The sequence below is a fragment of the Oreochromis niloticus genome, linkage group LG17 (assembly GCF_001858045.2).
Source record: "Oreochromis niloticus isolate F11D_XX linkage group LG17, O_niloticus_UMD_NMBU, whole genome shotgun sequence".
In the NCBI taxonomy this organism is placed as follows: Eukaryota; Metazoa; Chordata; class Actinopteri; order Cichliformes; family Cichlidae; genus Oreochromis; species Oreochromis niloticus.
The window spans coordinates 3,265,083-3,280,955 of NC_031981.2; the positions used below are offsets into that span (position 1 = coordinate 3,265,083).

Consider the following 15,873-nt stretch of genomic DNA (forward strand, 5'->3'; position numbering starts at 1 on the left):
TAAAGTAGTTTGGATCTTATGGACTGTCGGTGTGTTAGGTGATTTTTTGAGAATACATATTAGTGGATGTGCATATTAGGGCTGTAGATTGAGCTTGAGCTTCACTATTATAAACAAATGGTCATCAATTTTTAGTTAATTTCATCTAGTAAAAAGTGTATTTATGACTCAGTATGCGGTCTATTTAAAAAAAAAAAAAAAAAGAAAACTATTTACTCAAATACTTAAAATCAAACTGCCACCCTGCTGTGTGTCTCATGTGCTGATTTCATATGCTGAACACATTTGTCCTGTGGTTCTTTGCAGCTCTGGTGGTGAGATTTCTGACCAGACGCTTCATCTGGGAGTATGACCCCACACTTGGTAAGACAGCCCAGTATCTGTTTGCAAAAAAATGTGTATCCCCTGCCACTGATACTCCCGTTACTGCCATCTCCTGTATCTGCAGTAATGGTACACTGTCAATTTTATGGTTTTATATGAAGTTCTTATAATACATATAGTCCTTAGCTTTAAATAATCAACTTAGCTATCCCCAGGTGTAAAACAACACACAGCAGATTCCACTAATTTTACAAAACCTAAGCCAGTTACTCAGTAGCCTGTAGAACCACCTTTAGCAACAATAACTTGAAGTAATGGTTTCCTGTATGACTTTGTCATACAAGTGTTGCTTCATTTCATTTAAGTTTGTGAGCATTCTTTTGTGCACAGCTGTCTTAAGGTCCCAGCACAGCAATTCAGTCAGTTCGAGGTCTGGTCTTTGACTGGACCATTGCAACACCTTGATTCTTTTCATTTTTCTGCCTTGCTACCGCTAATGTTAAATCTTCTGTAACTAGCCTAGCATTACATTCAGCTTTCAGCTTTGTGCCCCCTTTCTGTAAGTTTAGCCAAAAATTTTAAGGCAGGAGAAACATCTCGTTCAGCCATTTTCCTGCATCAACTTTTCTAAAGATGACAAAATGAAAATTTGTTTGCTTTTGGCACAGCTAGGGTAATGGCTTTCCCCAGCTAGCTAAGCTAAGCTAGCTGCTGCTGCTCGTTGTAGTTTTCATAGTTAGCATAGATATATATTAGTGCTGTCAGCGTTAATGTCATTAAAATGACGTGATTTAACGTGGATTGCTCCGTCCGTGGGGCTGCACGGCATCAACGCGTTAGCGCGGTTAGCTTGTTAATGCATTAGCGCCATCCAGCCCCACGCACGGGGCAATCTGTGTTAACTCACTAATGGAGATTTGCCGCGTTAATGCGTTTATGCCGTTAACGTTATTTTAACGAGATTAACGCTAACAGCACTAATGTGTGTGTATATATATATACCAATCTCCTCATCTAACAGGAAAAAGAGGAAATGGAAATTCTAGGTCCAGGAGTTATATCATGGGCACTATCATGGCCAGTATAGAGCTAACATCTGCACAAATGTTTATCTGATGAAAACAGAATAAAAGCAATAATTGATTCATTAAAAATTCTGGGATAAAGTGCTGAAACTGCTACAACTCGGCGTAATGTGAAATTGTTGGGGGGGGGTTTCTCTTATCAGTGCATAATATAGAACTGGCCTTTTCATACTCTGGTTGAACCAATTCCCTACATTGTAATTATGGGGCACAAAGTGTCTCCTCTATAATGTGCTTTTCATTTCCTGGCTGGCGGGTCAGCGCCTCTGGACTGTTCACATGGTGCTCCTTCAATAGCCAGCCTGTTCTTGACGATACATGGTGCAGCACAATGCAATCACCAACATAAAGCAGACCGCACTCAGGAGCATAATTAATCCATTTTCATATAATAACATAATGATCACAGTCATTATGTCCTCTGTGTGACATCTCAACATATGCCTGTGAGACTGCTGAGATATTTTCAGGTGCTAGACCAACAAAGAGGAAACACTTTAACTAAAGCGATATGATTCTGGATTTCTTTTACATTTAGCATACGTGGCATTTAGGATCATACTCAGGTTTGACCCATCCACATCTTATTACTTTTTTACAGTATAATGTATTGCCACTGTGCCAGCTTCATATTACACGTCTACTGTTTAAACTCCAAGTAGGGAATGTGGTAGAAATCAGGAAAAGAGCAATAACTGCTTCCTTGGTTACAACAAGAGGTTACGTCACAACCCCTTGAGGTCTGTAATGGAAATAACAGCACCGCTGGAGGGTGTCTGTGACCAATCAGACTGCCTGGATGAAATTACCCACAAAGTGCTCAAAACATCATTAAACCACTATTATGAGCAGATCGCACAGGTAGGGGGTTTGCATGCTGGAGAATTACTGCCACAATGTGGGCTGCACTCCATCTATCTCAATATACCTTCCAGTAGCTATTGCTCACCATTCATCTCCATTTATTATCTACCTGTTTATCTGGATCAGGTTTACAAACAAGCTCAGATCTTATTCCCTGCAGTGAATTGTCCCTTTTCAGCCTAGATGTACGAAACAGCCCAAGCAGAGCTATCTTGTGCGTCTTCAAAGGCAGATTGTGTTTCAGAGGTCATGTAGATTTACTGTGACTGCAAAAAATTCAGGCTTAGCAAAGACATTTTTTGCAGGATAGTGCATATACACTGTGTATAAAGGATGTATGTTGCTGTTGTGACATAATACACTAGTTACTACTTTGTGAATTAGTGGTTAAAAGCCTCAACTTGACAAATGTGTCTCTCCCATCGTGCTGTTTTGAAGCCAGGTTTAAGGAATGACTGGTTGAATTGGGCTAAGAAACTGAGGACCATATATGGAGTTCACTTGCCTGTTACAATGTTGCCACACCTTTAAATCATTCCACAATGAATGGGAATTCACTAGAATTCCCGTAAATTCACCAACTTGATCTCAAACTAGTGATTGAAATCCTAACTTCTAATGGGAAATGTTAGCGTTGAGGTTAGCGTTGTGCAAGCAGATTGCAAATAGCTTTCCAATCAAGGAGTGTTTTTTTTGTTTGTTTGTTTTTTTTGTTTGTGCTTGTGTACCTACACACGCACAAGTTTGCGCTTGAGTGTTTTTGCTGTTGTTGTCTTTGTGTTGGATATGATGTGATGTGACAGGGGAAGCATACATCTGACTGTGAAACTGCACGCTCATTGGCTAAAATAAAGAGAAAAGGCTAATTTTATGAATTAATACTTTTTCAGCTCTTAACTTATTCCATTAGCCCATCGTCTGTCTCAGCGTGCTTGTAGTGAAAAATAAACTGTTAGTTCAAATTTCACAGAGTCTAACTGAGCTCTGCTGGCCATTAGAAAGAAAGCACTTTTTGCATTTACTGCATTTTTTAGCTTTTACATATAAAAGCCTGCACATCCAAAGAATCTAATCTCTTTTTTTGCCCTATTTCATCTCTAGTTAAGGCACCAATCATTGAAGAATTGTCTCTATCCTAATTAAAAGATTGACAAACATGGTTAAAAAAAAAACGTGCTGATCTCTGTATGTTTAAATTCTCGGCTGGTAGCAACACACTGTGAGTTTGCAGAAATATTACATGGCTGTCATTCCCAGCAGCACTATGGGAACCAGCAACACTTCAGAATGCACATGGCCACAATATTGCAAAAGTTATTTCTGTCTCTGCACACCGTCTGGTTACAGATTCTAATCTCCTTTGGCTCACAGAAATTAATTGTGTGCTACCGCGACTGTGGTTTGGCATCACAACAGCAGCTCTGCTTTATATTATATCACACGGTGCAGAGCATGAGCAAGCAAAAAAGGCATTTTCTCTGGTTTGTTGGAGCAGTTTATGGAAGCGCACACTGACAGAGTTCATCAACAAACTGGATGGTTTTCAGTGTTGACACTGAGACTTTTTTCCTGCCTAATCCCAAAACAGCGTAGCGGCAGTGTTTTTAGATTATGATAGCAGAACTGTTTGCCGCCAGGAAAACTGTCGTTTTTGTTTCTTCCCAAGACCCTTACAAAGGATGGTGAGCCTGCTTAAATCATACCACCAGCACTGCCTCCTGCCAGTGCCTTTATCAACAGATACACTGGGGTGTGGACGTGGACAGATTGGGAGCTGACAGGGAGCTGGCTCCTGAAATAGGCTGTCCCACGAGGCACAGCGTGACTCTGGTTCTCCTTAGGGATGCTCCTTGTGAATGCAGCCAAACAGCTGCGTCAGTTGCTTCCTCCTCTGGCTCCCTGTGACATTTCATTTACATCACACATGCAATTTATCCCCCCCGGAGAGGTGAGTGCACCTGGCACACAGCAGAGGGGGCCTTGCAGGACCTGTCATTTTAAACTCTCTTGTGAGATAGAATCTGAACATCAGTCTGACAGGTCCTCTCCATTGTTTGTTGGCTTGGGTTTTTAAAGTAATAAGACTTAAAAATTTTTAGTCATAGAATACAAAATTTGAAATACAGCACTTAAGTTTTAAAATATCACTTTTGAATTATCTTCACAAGATTTTCTCTTAATACTCTGAAAGTTCTTTTCATTGGTATCAAATGTGCGGTGCTTTAGGTTCATAGAGAACGGCCATATGTAGTTAAAACCAAAACACAAATAAATCAAACACCTTAACCCTTTCAATGGGCCCCTTTTGGTGTGTTTTTGACAGACTTTCAGTGCAGTTGTATAGCTCACTCCCTGAAATCGCACTTCTGACACCGACATGTTGCCAAATTTTGAAACTTAACTTTCATTTTGTGGAAGTGGCTGGACTTCCAGGGTATGTTGGCTGGTGAGTGAAGGGTGTGTTTCTTACTTTTTTAAATGCATTGTATACTTGGACACAATGGCAATAGAAGCAGTAGATTTCTGCTTTAATAGTCTGAATTCACAGTGTACAGTGAAAGAGAAAAAAAAAAACTGACTAAAACTGTGCTCCTGGTTGTGATCCTGACCTGACATGGTCCCTAAGGACCTGGGAAGTTTGAGGACTGTAGTGAAATTAAAGCCGGCACAGAGCTCCAGGAGTAATCTAAAAATAACTGCCCTGCTGAAAGCAGTCCAGGGATGCACACGAAGATGATCTTGAATGAGAGACTGGACAGATTTTTTTATGTTTATGGGCCGATTCCCAGAACTTTTACAACTATCATGTCAGAAGAATCAGTAAATATATAAACAGAAGCACAATCTGACTTTGTACTGTTACAAACTGTTACAAAGTTTAGCTTGTTTGAAGTTTGTGCCTTCCAGTGTGGGCGCAGCTTTCGTTCCTGTGTGTCACGTTAGCGTGTTCCGCGAGTTTGTCTAGTCTGAAAGGTTCAAACACTCAGTTTTTACTCAGTAATACAACTCTGCAATAGCTTAAACACTATGCACACTGCATTTTTATGACATTTGGGAGCAACAAACAAAATAACATTTGTCAAATTATGTCTAAAGATGAACTTCATAGTCTTTGTGACCGGCACATGGAGTACTCGCTCATTTTAAACATTGGGACAAATGAGTCAGGAATCCTGGACCTCTGTGTACATGATAGCAGAGGTGCATTCTGGTAAGAGATTTATTGTGGAAATCACTGTGAGAGTGGCCCTGCACAATCAGAATGCTTGAAGAAAGCATCGGTTTAAGCCCTGTCATGGAAAATGTCATGCAATGGAAAATCCCGGCAGTTTGCCTTCACAAAGAAGGTTTCAGGGAGCCTCGATGCTGCCTGTGAGGTGTTTACAGATGGGATTTTATGACAGCGAAGGGGGGACGGGCAGATAATCTGCTCTCTGACTGAGGTCAAATGAAAGGTCATAGTCACGGTTCACACCTGTGCCAGCAATACAGAGCTCTCATCCTGTTTTTCAAATCACTGAGAGGCGAAGCTCAGACTTTTTTCAGGTCATTGCAAGAGTCAAACTTCACCCTGCAACCAGGAGGGTCTGACAGCATGCTGGGAAAAACTTGTCCCCAAAATGTAAGGAAAGGATGTCCTCTCTTCAAGCTACTAAGCATCTGTCTGAACCAGGCAAAAAGCAGTTGTTTTGACCTAAAAATCATGCTCTCCTATCTCAGGCATGAAAATGTTTAATACATGGTTCCTCAAAAACAAATGTGGTGCCAATGACAACTAGCTAATGTCTCTAAGGAGAAGCTGTAAACCCAAATACCTTTGATCTGACTGTGTCAAACAGGGAGGAGTGTTTGCTGATGGTAAAAGCCAGGCAGGCAGTGCAGAGGGTCAAAGTGTAAAGAGGTTTATGACCTGAAAGGACTAGAACTAGAAAATGACCCCATGGTAACTAATAATCAACCCACTGCTGGAAATAACCAGGTTCAGAACAATGATGTCAGGCTTGGATTAGCAGATGAGCTTGCAGTCATTTTAGAGTTTTTAAGGGTGGAAATTCAGTTTAATTCAATTGTATTTATATAGCATAACACAACAGCAGTTGCCACGAGGTGCTTTACTTTTTTATTTTATTTTTTAGCAAAAAACATAAGCTCAATCCTTTCTGGCTCCTTAATCGCCAGAAAGGATTGAGCTTAGGCGGCTAATATGTATTTAGATGTAAATGTGTTAATAATGTCTGTTTAAACACTTTTCCATAACTATTTTCATGTTAGCTTTAAATAAAATATCTCCCTCTGCTGTTGCTGCAGCTTACTGCAACTTCTACACGTGTGTACAAAATGTGCACAGAGTACCGGTGTCTATTACATGCAACTTTGCACCTTAACTAGATGCTTTTGGTAGCCATCAACAAGCTTCACATCATTAAAGATGCATGGCTTACAATCATTCCACCCTCGGGGAAAAAACAGTCCCAATAAAGGATTAAAAGCCTAAAATTCCCATGACAGTTATCATGCACATGAAGAGTGTATGTAAACATCTGATCACAATCATATATTACTAGCTGGCTAGTACCATATAATCACATTTGTCATTCTGACTGGCTTTTTGTGATGCCCACACTTCTAAAACATTTGCAGTGAAGTCTAAGCAGCTTGAAAAGAAAAGTGTCTGGACTTCTTTAAGTTGCTTAAAGACGTTTCACCTCTCATCCGAGAAGCTTCTTCAGTTCTAGGGTCAAATGTGGAGAGTCCCAGATTTAAGCCCTGTGGGAGTGTCCCCCCCCAAGAGGGTCATGGACCCTCTATTGATCCTCTACCTAATCACACGAGCCAAGGTGTGAGAACAGGTGTAGGTCACAATCAGCCAAGGTTCCGGGTGAGCTCATTGTGAAGCCTAGCCTCACCCTATCATGTGATTTCCTGAGGTCAAAAGGCCCAGGATGTGAGTGGGCGTTAAGGCATCTAGGAAGGGATCTCAAAACTGGATTATAGATGGCAGACAGTTGGTGTCGTAAGCCCCGCCTCTGTTCAAAGATGGTCGTTCCCAGTGGACATAGATGGCTTCTTTCACTCCTCTTTCAAACCATCTGTCCAAAATCTGAACATTTTGGCTGATAACCTTCACAGACATTTGCAGTAAATGTTTTTTTTTTGTCACATTATGTTTTATAATTTGCATAAGAGTTTGGAGCCGTCACTTTGAAAGGCATCTGCTATGTGTTTCTGATGTGTCGCGTGTTGTTTTAAGCAGGCTACAGTGATGCTGTAAGCTGCGTCAGTCCTGCAAGTTTCGTGAAACTTCTTACCAGCAGCCCTGTCACCAACATGTTTTAGATAAAATTACAGCTTAGATAAGATGCAGGGGTTTAGTGTGAGTAAGCTTCTTGCAAACAGTAATCATCACTTTTATGTGTCATCGTCTGAATATTCAAAAGAATAGTAGGTGGAATTATAATCACCACTGAAAAGAGTATTGTAAACACACTGAAAATCTGCCCGCCCTCACAGTGATATTGATTTGTTAACTCACAAAGAATACATAATGATGAGTTCCACTCCCATGTTAGGAAGTGTCACTATTTGCCAGTAATGACTCACTTTAGTTCTTTTTTCTGAATGCTGCATAACATATTTCCTCACACTTTTTGCCTTGCAGAATCAACATATCGTCATCAAGCCAATATTGACGATGAGGCTGTCACCATGGAGATTCTGGACACTGCAGGCCAGGTGAGACAATTTGTCAGGTAACTTTTTTCAGTAGTTTATCTCCTATGCTGCTGTTTTTGATTACACGGGGTAGTCTGATTTGATGGCATTTTTCAGATGTTTGCACAGTTGCAGAGGGCCAGAAACCAGTTGGCAACCTCTTGGCAACTTCTGGTCACAAGGGAAAACTATTCCTCAAGTGGTTGTTAAGTGGTTTCTGGAGGTTGCTGGCTGTCGCAGGGTGTAATCAGTAGCCAAGAGGGTGCTAGACCAGTTATTGCCTTGGTCGCTAGCAGTCACCTGTAGTTTGTTTGGAAGACACCAAATGGTCTTGAAACACTCGGCAACTAAGTACGAATCGGAAACACGGAAGGTACACCTCCAAAGTAAAAGTTTTGCCTTATCGTTGAAACCAACAACTTTCAAAAGATATGTAACTTTGGAGAAGTGTTTGCAACTTCAAGAAACCAGTCATGGAATACACATTTTTCTCTGAGTGTGACAGGTGTTTGACTCTGGCTTTAGCAACTGATTTCAAAGAAACTCAACAACCTCTGGAAATCACTTACCTATTGGTTGGGCAATACACATTTGTTTCTTAGTGACAGATGGTTGCCGGGAGTCTCCAACCAGTCTCTAGGCCTTTGAGACTGTGACAAAGCCTTTTTAACAAAACAAGCATTTATCCACTTTATGAATCATCCTCAGTCCTTATGCCAACTAACCAAGTGTCTGTAAAAAAAAAAAAGAAATAACAGTCTTTCTGCATCATTCATTTTTACAGTTATGTTTCTTTATGCCAAAAGTAGGTTTACAGTCTATGTCGACTGAAAAAGTGTTTGTCAAGTGTTTTTCAACTCTGAACTGTACTTTAGTTAAAGATGAATGTGAATGTGACTGAAATAGAGGGAAAAGACAACATTCAGTTAGCTTGTCCTCTGATTATTCAGGTGTTTTATTCAGAGATATTCAACACTGGTTTGAAGAATTGTTTGGCTGGATGTGAGAGTGGATGGCACTTAAAGATGGTAATTTCCTGGAGGATAATAGAAGTATTGGCAGGTTCTGACCATGAGCGAGAGCTTGCGTAAGTCCTTGGGCTGAAGATAAATATGCTGCATTGCTGCGTAGGTGTTCTGCTGGCGGCTGATTTCCCCTGCGACACTTTAGCCAAGCCATCTCTCTCTCTTGCTCTCATTACAATGTAGTCTATTTTCAGCTGGCATTAGGATGAGATCTGAATGTTTCCAGACACGACTGCAGTGAATGTCAGGCCTCTCACGGCTATGATTGTATCAAAGCATTGTGCTAACTCTCGTGATTTGTGGAGGTGGAGTCTTCCTTGATGGCTCATAACTTACAAGTTCAGAAGGCGGCCAGGTTCACAAACGTCAAACTCTCATCTGTCCTCTGGAGGAGGAATGCAGTATTTTCAAGTCCTTTTCTGGCATCTGGTACAAGAAAATTACATAATTAAAAAACTTCCTTCCAACAAAATCATTACTTATTGTTTAAAATGGGTTAGAAATAACTTATTATTATTATTATTATTATTATTATTATTATTATTATTTATTTATTTAGCATATTTGGATGTATAATTATACGCGTGTACATTTTTATATATATATATATATATAATATAAAAAGAACATTACAGAAACATCTGTTGCTTGCACTCTGATAGATTTTCTGTTTGCTGCTCACCATCTTTGCTATGGTCTGTGCCATTTACAAATAACACTTGCATTGTGAATAAGATTTCAAGTTGAGTATTAAAGGGAAATATATGTGTATATATAAATTTGTTTATCAAAAGTTCTTTAAAAATGTTTTAAAAGACAAATAAACAACCAAACAATGGAAGCAAATCTTAAATTCCAAATCCAATAAATATGCCTTTTAAAAAGGAATATTAATCGAATATATCTAATGTTTTCACCGTACTGTATCAGATATATGTTGTTTGTATATTATACACATGCAAAACAGTTTTTTTCATATTTAGGTTAAAGGTTCATAATATTCTATTTTTGAAAACTGTGGCCACTATTCGATAAAGGGTTCAGCTTCCTCTGTCGGTAACTATGAGATCAGAGCCTTTGGGCCTCCATCCAGCCCAAGCAGGCCTTGTGTGCTCGGTCCTGGACGATTCTGCCTCCACGTGATCAAATTAAGAGCACATGCTCGAGTGTTTGCATTCCACAGATGGCTGCAGAATTTAATTTATGGCTTAAGAGGGTGTGGCAGAGCGCAAAGATAATGTTAGGAACTAAACAACATGATTCTTAGATCAGAAAGAACTACACATCTTTTTATGTTTAAACACAAAAAATGTATATTTAAAGACGCTGACTGCAGCCTGTTCTGGGCCTCTTTAAAAAAATCTTTGAGTCAAAAATATTAAATGAAAAGTTTTCTTGGTGGGAAAATTAGAGAGAAATTACATTATAAACATAAATCCACAAACAGGAAAATGCTAGTATGACTTTAACAGCTTCACTGGACCCAAAGGTAAAGGCAGCACATTCTCCAGCTGCTCTGTCTGTTATTTTTACCTGAGATTTTCCTTGGTTGGTGTTTATGATAATTTTACAGTAAAAAAAGAGAAAAAAATCCAGTTTAGCTTAATTTAGATTAGGTTAGCTTGAGACTGACTGGAAACAAGGAACTGCTTCATGGATTTGTTCAAAGGACTCAGAAAAGTCTCTACAGACTTAAAACTTTACAACTAAACTAGATATAGATCATCATTACATCATCATTTTATTTAAAAACATTTGTGGGAAAATTGGTCATAATAAAAAATTTAATTTTTTTTTTAACTTTTAGGCAGTAATGGGCTGTCTTCTTTATGAAACCACATGTCTGTTTCAGCTCTTTGAGCTCTTCTCTTCTAACTGTGGCATTTTTTAAGATGTCGAACTATCCAGTTGAGCGTCTGTAAAACTCTGAATTATCAGCTTCAGCACCATATGTCTTGTCTTCTTCTCAGGAGGACATCCAGCAGAGGGAGGGTCACATGCGTTGGGGTGACGGCTTCGTCCTTGTGTATGACATCACGGATCGGGGAAGCTTTGAGGAGGTGGGGCCGCTCCGAAGCCTCCTAGAGGAGGTGAAGAAACCAAAGAACGTTCCTCTGGTTCTGGTGGGCAACAAGTCTGACCTGGACCACGTCCGGCAGGTCGGCACAGAGGAAGGAGAGCGGCTGGCAGCGGAAATGGCGTGTGCCTTCTACGAATGCTCTGCCTGTGCCGACGAGGGCGGCGCCGTGGCCGAGGCGTTCCACGAGCTCTGCAGAGAGGTGAGACGCCGCAAGGCTGTTCAGGGAAAAGCCAGACGCCGCAGCTCCACCACTCATGTCAAACAGGCCATCAACAAGATGCTGACCAAGATCAGCAGCTAGGGAAGAGCCATGCTACCGCCTGACAACAGGAACAAAAGTTGCTTTTCTCGCTGAAATGATTTGGACCATCAGTGGACGATGACTGATTTAAGTGTGAAATGTGTTCTTCTGTTATTCTTTAATCGTTATCTGATGAAAAAAATCCAAGTGCACTGTCTTTTCAGGCTGTAAGAGACAGCTAATGACACTTGGCTTGGGAGCCATAAAAGATGATTTCTCATTAAAAAAAAATTGAAGTGCTTTTGGATTGAGATGACAGACATTGATGAGTCATGTCGACTAGAAGATCACAAAGGATCAGGAACATGGCAAGGTTCTTGATTTTTTTTTTTCTTTTATTCTTTCATCAAACAAACTGACATATTAAACAAACCAGAGGGTATCCAGAAAATGATGCATGCAAGCTGTCCTATTTAACATGCAGGGATTCCAAAACTTTGACATTGCACAGTAAGATTTAGAGTTTCCTGTTTCTATCTCATGTGTAGGGGGCTGTTGTGCTATTCTGTCAGCAGCGGTCAAAGAACTTTGGAGCAGAGAACTCCTTTTAGATAAATGTAGATCTACTGTGTTTCACTCATTTCAGTTCCAGACAGATCTACAAAGCTGTCAGTCTCTGTCTTGCAATCAATCCTTATGATCAAGTCTACTATGTTCCTTTGACATTAGCTGTCAGGGTGTGTGTGTTTGTCCAGGACTCGTGAACTGAACATTTTTCCCTCAAGGAACCCAAAGCACCGCAGGTTTGGAACGTCTTAAAGCTGATATGCATACGATATCTGTTGTTTTCTCTAAATCAGGGGTGTCCAAGTCCAGGCCTCGAGGGCCGGTGTCCTGCAGGTTTTAGATCTCACCCTGGCTCAACTCACCTGAATCAAATGATTAGTTCATTACCAGGTGTCTGGAGAACTTCAAGACATGTTGAGGAGGTAATTTAGGCATTTAAATCAGCTGTGTTGGATCAAGGACACATCTAAACCCTGCAGGACACCGGCCCTCGAGGCCTGGAGTTGGACACCCCTGGTCTAAACAAAAGTAAGCAACATCACATTCTTGGGATGTTCTTCACGGCGATAATGTTAATACTGTAAACTTCAGCATGTTCGACAGAATATATAGCCTTAAGCACTGCTGTGTCTTAGGTGTGTACAGAACCAAGAGTCATCTATAATAGAATAGACTGTAATTGTAGAAATGTGATATCTATGTGAACTTCTCTGATCAAACTAATCAGCTGTGCACTTATAATAAAAGACTGATATATCACACCAGTTTTTCCTGTTGGTCATAATTGATGCAAATGTGATCAGTGGCTGCAGAACATTCAACAGAAGCACTTAAACAGAGCACAAAGTTTCAAATAATCATCACTGCGATTGGTACAGATGCTTCCAAGCAGATCATTAAAAGTCAGGATGCAGACGATCAAATGTCACATTTACATATTAGTCTCCAAACACAAAATGCTCCTTTTATTTGTTCAAATTATGAAATATTCAAATGATGAAAGCCTGTATCAGCTGCGATCAAAGAGGATGGAGACATTGCTGATAGTTGACATTCGTGAAAAACTCATGATAAAGTTGTGGCAGCTCAGTGACTTGATGTTTTATTGTAGAAAACTTACATTTGTGTCTATTTGAATTTTTTTTTTTCATCATTATCTTACAGCTAAATTAAAAATTGCTAACATTTTGTGCGTGTCTCTCTGTGTGTAAAGAAGTAAATGTACATCTAAGTTTAAATCTAATCCTTAACATAACCATGGATTTTCAAAATAAAAGATGTGACTACATCCAGTTCCAGTAGTTTTCCACAGTAAGTCTCTTTTATTAGAAGGAAGCCTTAATGATGTAACTCAGACGCTCCACCACAGCTCTTACTTTGGTGTTGTATTGCAGACCCTGGGTAATGTCTCGACTTAGAGAGAAGGCTGTAAAACCGATGTTGATTAAGTCTACTGGCTCACATGAACCACAGTGGCTTTGTGTCCAATAATGATGGTTACCTCAAATGCAATTTTTACATGTTGAAAAGAGACATTTTCTTCTCTTTGGCAAACCAATTCTGGTTCACAGAACCAACCTCAGCAATTCCAGCATCACTGCAACTGGGCAACAAAACGTGACCCATTGAAACTCAGCTTGGATGCTTCTATTAGCATGCTTTTAATGCACCATCTTCATATGTGTTTCTTTGTGTAGTACATGAATTTGCAGGCAAGCTCCTGGCTCCTAGCTAACAGCTAGCTAGCTAGAACTAACATTATTGGCAGTTCTAGTTGGAGATAAAGTATCTGAATTTCAGGAGCAGGACCACGCCTCCAAACACACTCCCTCCGGTTCTTATCTATATATGTTCCCCCAGATCTACAATCTGTTCGTTCTTGTTTACATGCCCCACCCTACATGTGGATCTGCCAGACCCCGGAGCTGCTGCCAGTCCCCTTTGAGGCCTTCCCCAAACTGCAGCTCAATTCATGTACAAGCCGTTCACCTTTATCTACTAAAATGCTGTCAAACCTAAAATGAGGACGTGGGCCAAGCGAATGAACTAGCTATGTACTCGTTCAACAGGCTGAACATTGTTTGGTGTACACTTCCATTGTGGTATGTAGCCACGATGGCAGTCGCTGAGGGTAAGGTGTTTCATGGGTAGCATTTTAACCATTTCTGTTTTTTGCACACTATATGATACTTGCAAATTATCCATAGTAATGCTTAATTTCGCCCACTACACATGCAGTCTAAGCATCAGGTATCAAATTTGAGAACTGCCGCTTTTGCTGTACATCTCTGACTTACCAGTCAAATTGCAGTTTTCATTAATTTCTTTTCAGGTTTGACATTATGGATATAAAATATAATTTCTTTTTGTACTATTAGACATTTACTATAATAATTTTAATTTATCATATTAGACTTGGGTGGAACGTTGCCATGGTTAGTGCATTAAATCTTGATTAGTGTGTTTGTGACCTTCATGTATTGACTGATGAACAGTGAATTTGTGTCACCCTCACTGCAAATGCTGCCTAGATCTACACTAGGGCTCTTTTACCTCTTTGTTTCAGCATTTATAAAACATTTTTTATACCTGCTCTTGTTTTCCTGCAGTTCTAGATTAAAAATGAGCATGTCTAAAAGCTTTTCTTCCATATATAGCAGCCAAGAAGCTCAAAGTCAACACATTTCTGACATTGTCCTGTGTTAAAAAAGGAAACTTCTCACTGAGCACACCCTGCTACTTCAGACTGACTGTGAATGAAGCAGAAAGGAGTGGCTCAGCGATCTGGCAGATAATTACTACAGTGGGAAATCTCATAATAACCCAGGAAAGGAGCCACAGGGTTCCTTCTTATCCTGACCAGCAGGAGAAAAGAGCAATTTACGGTTTTGCCAACCCTGCTGTTTACATTACGAGCCATATTTAGTTACTTTTAATTTAGTGATTGAAGGTAATACTTTACTGTGAACTGGGACAGTGCATTAATAGGACTGAAGTCCACAGTAAAGCACAGGGATGTAAGTAGTCAGTGCTGATTTGGTGTCGGTATTGAAACCCACAGTGATGATAGCACTGATTGAATGCAGTGGTTCAAACTTTTGCTGGCATGCCCCACTTCACCTCCCACACCCTGTGATCTAAGATGAACAGTAGTGAAATCAGCACCACAGCATCGTCAACCTCTGTTTTAATCATTTCTCCTTAAAAAATTATATTCACTCTACGTAGTTCAACTCTAGATTTCTCTCCTGTTCACCCACATCTCACCTCACCACCGCCCCACAGTTTAAGAACCAATGTAACTAAACAGCAGCAAGGCTGAAGCGTTGGACTTCAAGATGCTAAAATCTGTCCTAAAGCTGAGGGGAATCATTAATGATGATTCTTCAAATCACCTCTTTATGTTAAAATCCTGATAAGTGAAGCTTCAGCAGAGCTGGTCAGAAAACACAGCAGAAGGAAGGGGAGGTGACTGCTGAACTTGTGTGCCTTCTCCTTATGCCGTTACGCTGCAGTGCTGCGGAAGTTGGCCGGGTTGTGAGTTGTGAACTGTTGGTACACCCACACGGATCACACTGACACCAGAGTTTTCTGCTTCTGGGTGAATGAGGCAGTGTCAGTGGCGGCCAAGGAGATTTGTGACTGCAACTTGCTTTTTGTGTCTTAGATTAGTGTGCGTGTGGGAGGAGGTGGGCCAGAGGAAACTGAACTATGGATCAGCAAATACGCTTTCAAAAAGCATTTTTTCCAGGATGTTTGTAGTGGGGTGCAGGGGGGAACCAAGAGCAAAGCAGGTGTGGCCCCCAAAGGAAATCGCAGTATCTGAGCATAAATAAACGTGCAAATACACAGTAGAAAATTGACAAGAAAAACACTCTGCACACGTTGGGGACAAATTTTTTGCCAGTGGGTGGAGAGCTGCTTCTTGTGCCGCTTCACAAAGCTCGCTGAAGCTAACTGTGGAGGCAGTGAAAT

At 40.4% G+C, this 15,873-nt stretch overlaps 1 protein-coding gene across 4 annotated transcripts in view; it reads left to right on the forward strand.

Annotated features, from left to right (window-relative positions):
- rerg (RAS-like, estrogen-regulated, growth inhibitor) overlaps positions 1-12,662 on the forward strand; it is a 49,498-nt gene extending 36,836 nt beyond the window's left edge. For all 4 annotated transcript variants that reach the window (XM_005451817.4, XM_005451815.4, XM_003445103.5 and 1 more), the window contains exons 3-5: positions 307-363; positions 7,933-8,006; positions 10,981-12,662. In XM_005451817.4, the coding sequence (XP_005451874.1) occupies positions 307-363; positions 7,933-8,006; positions 10,981-11,391 (542 nt within the window). In that variant the 3' untranslated portion in view covers positions 11,392-12,662. The remainder of the gene's footprint in view (positions 1-306; positions 364-7,932; positions 8,007-10,980) is intronic.
- Positions 12,663-15,873: the final 3,211 nt, after the last annotated feature.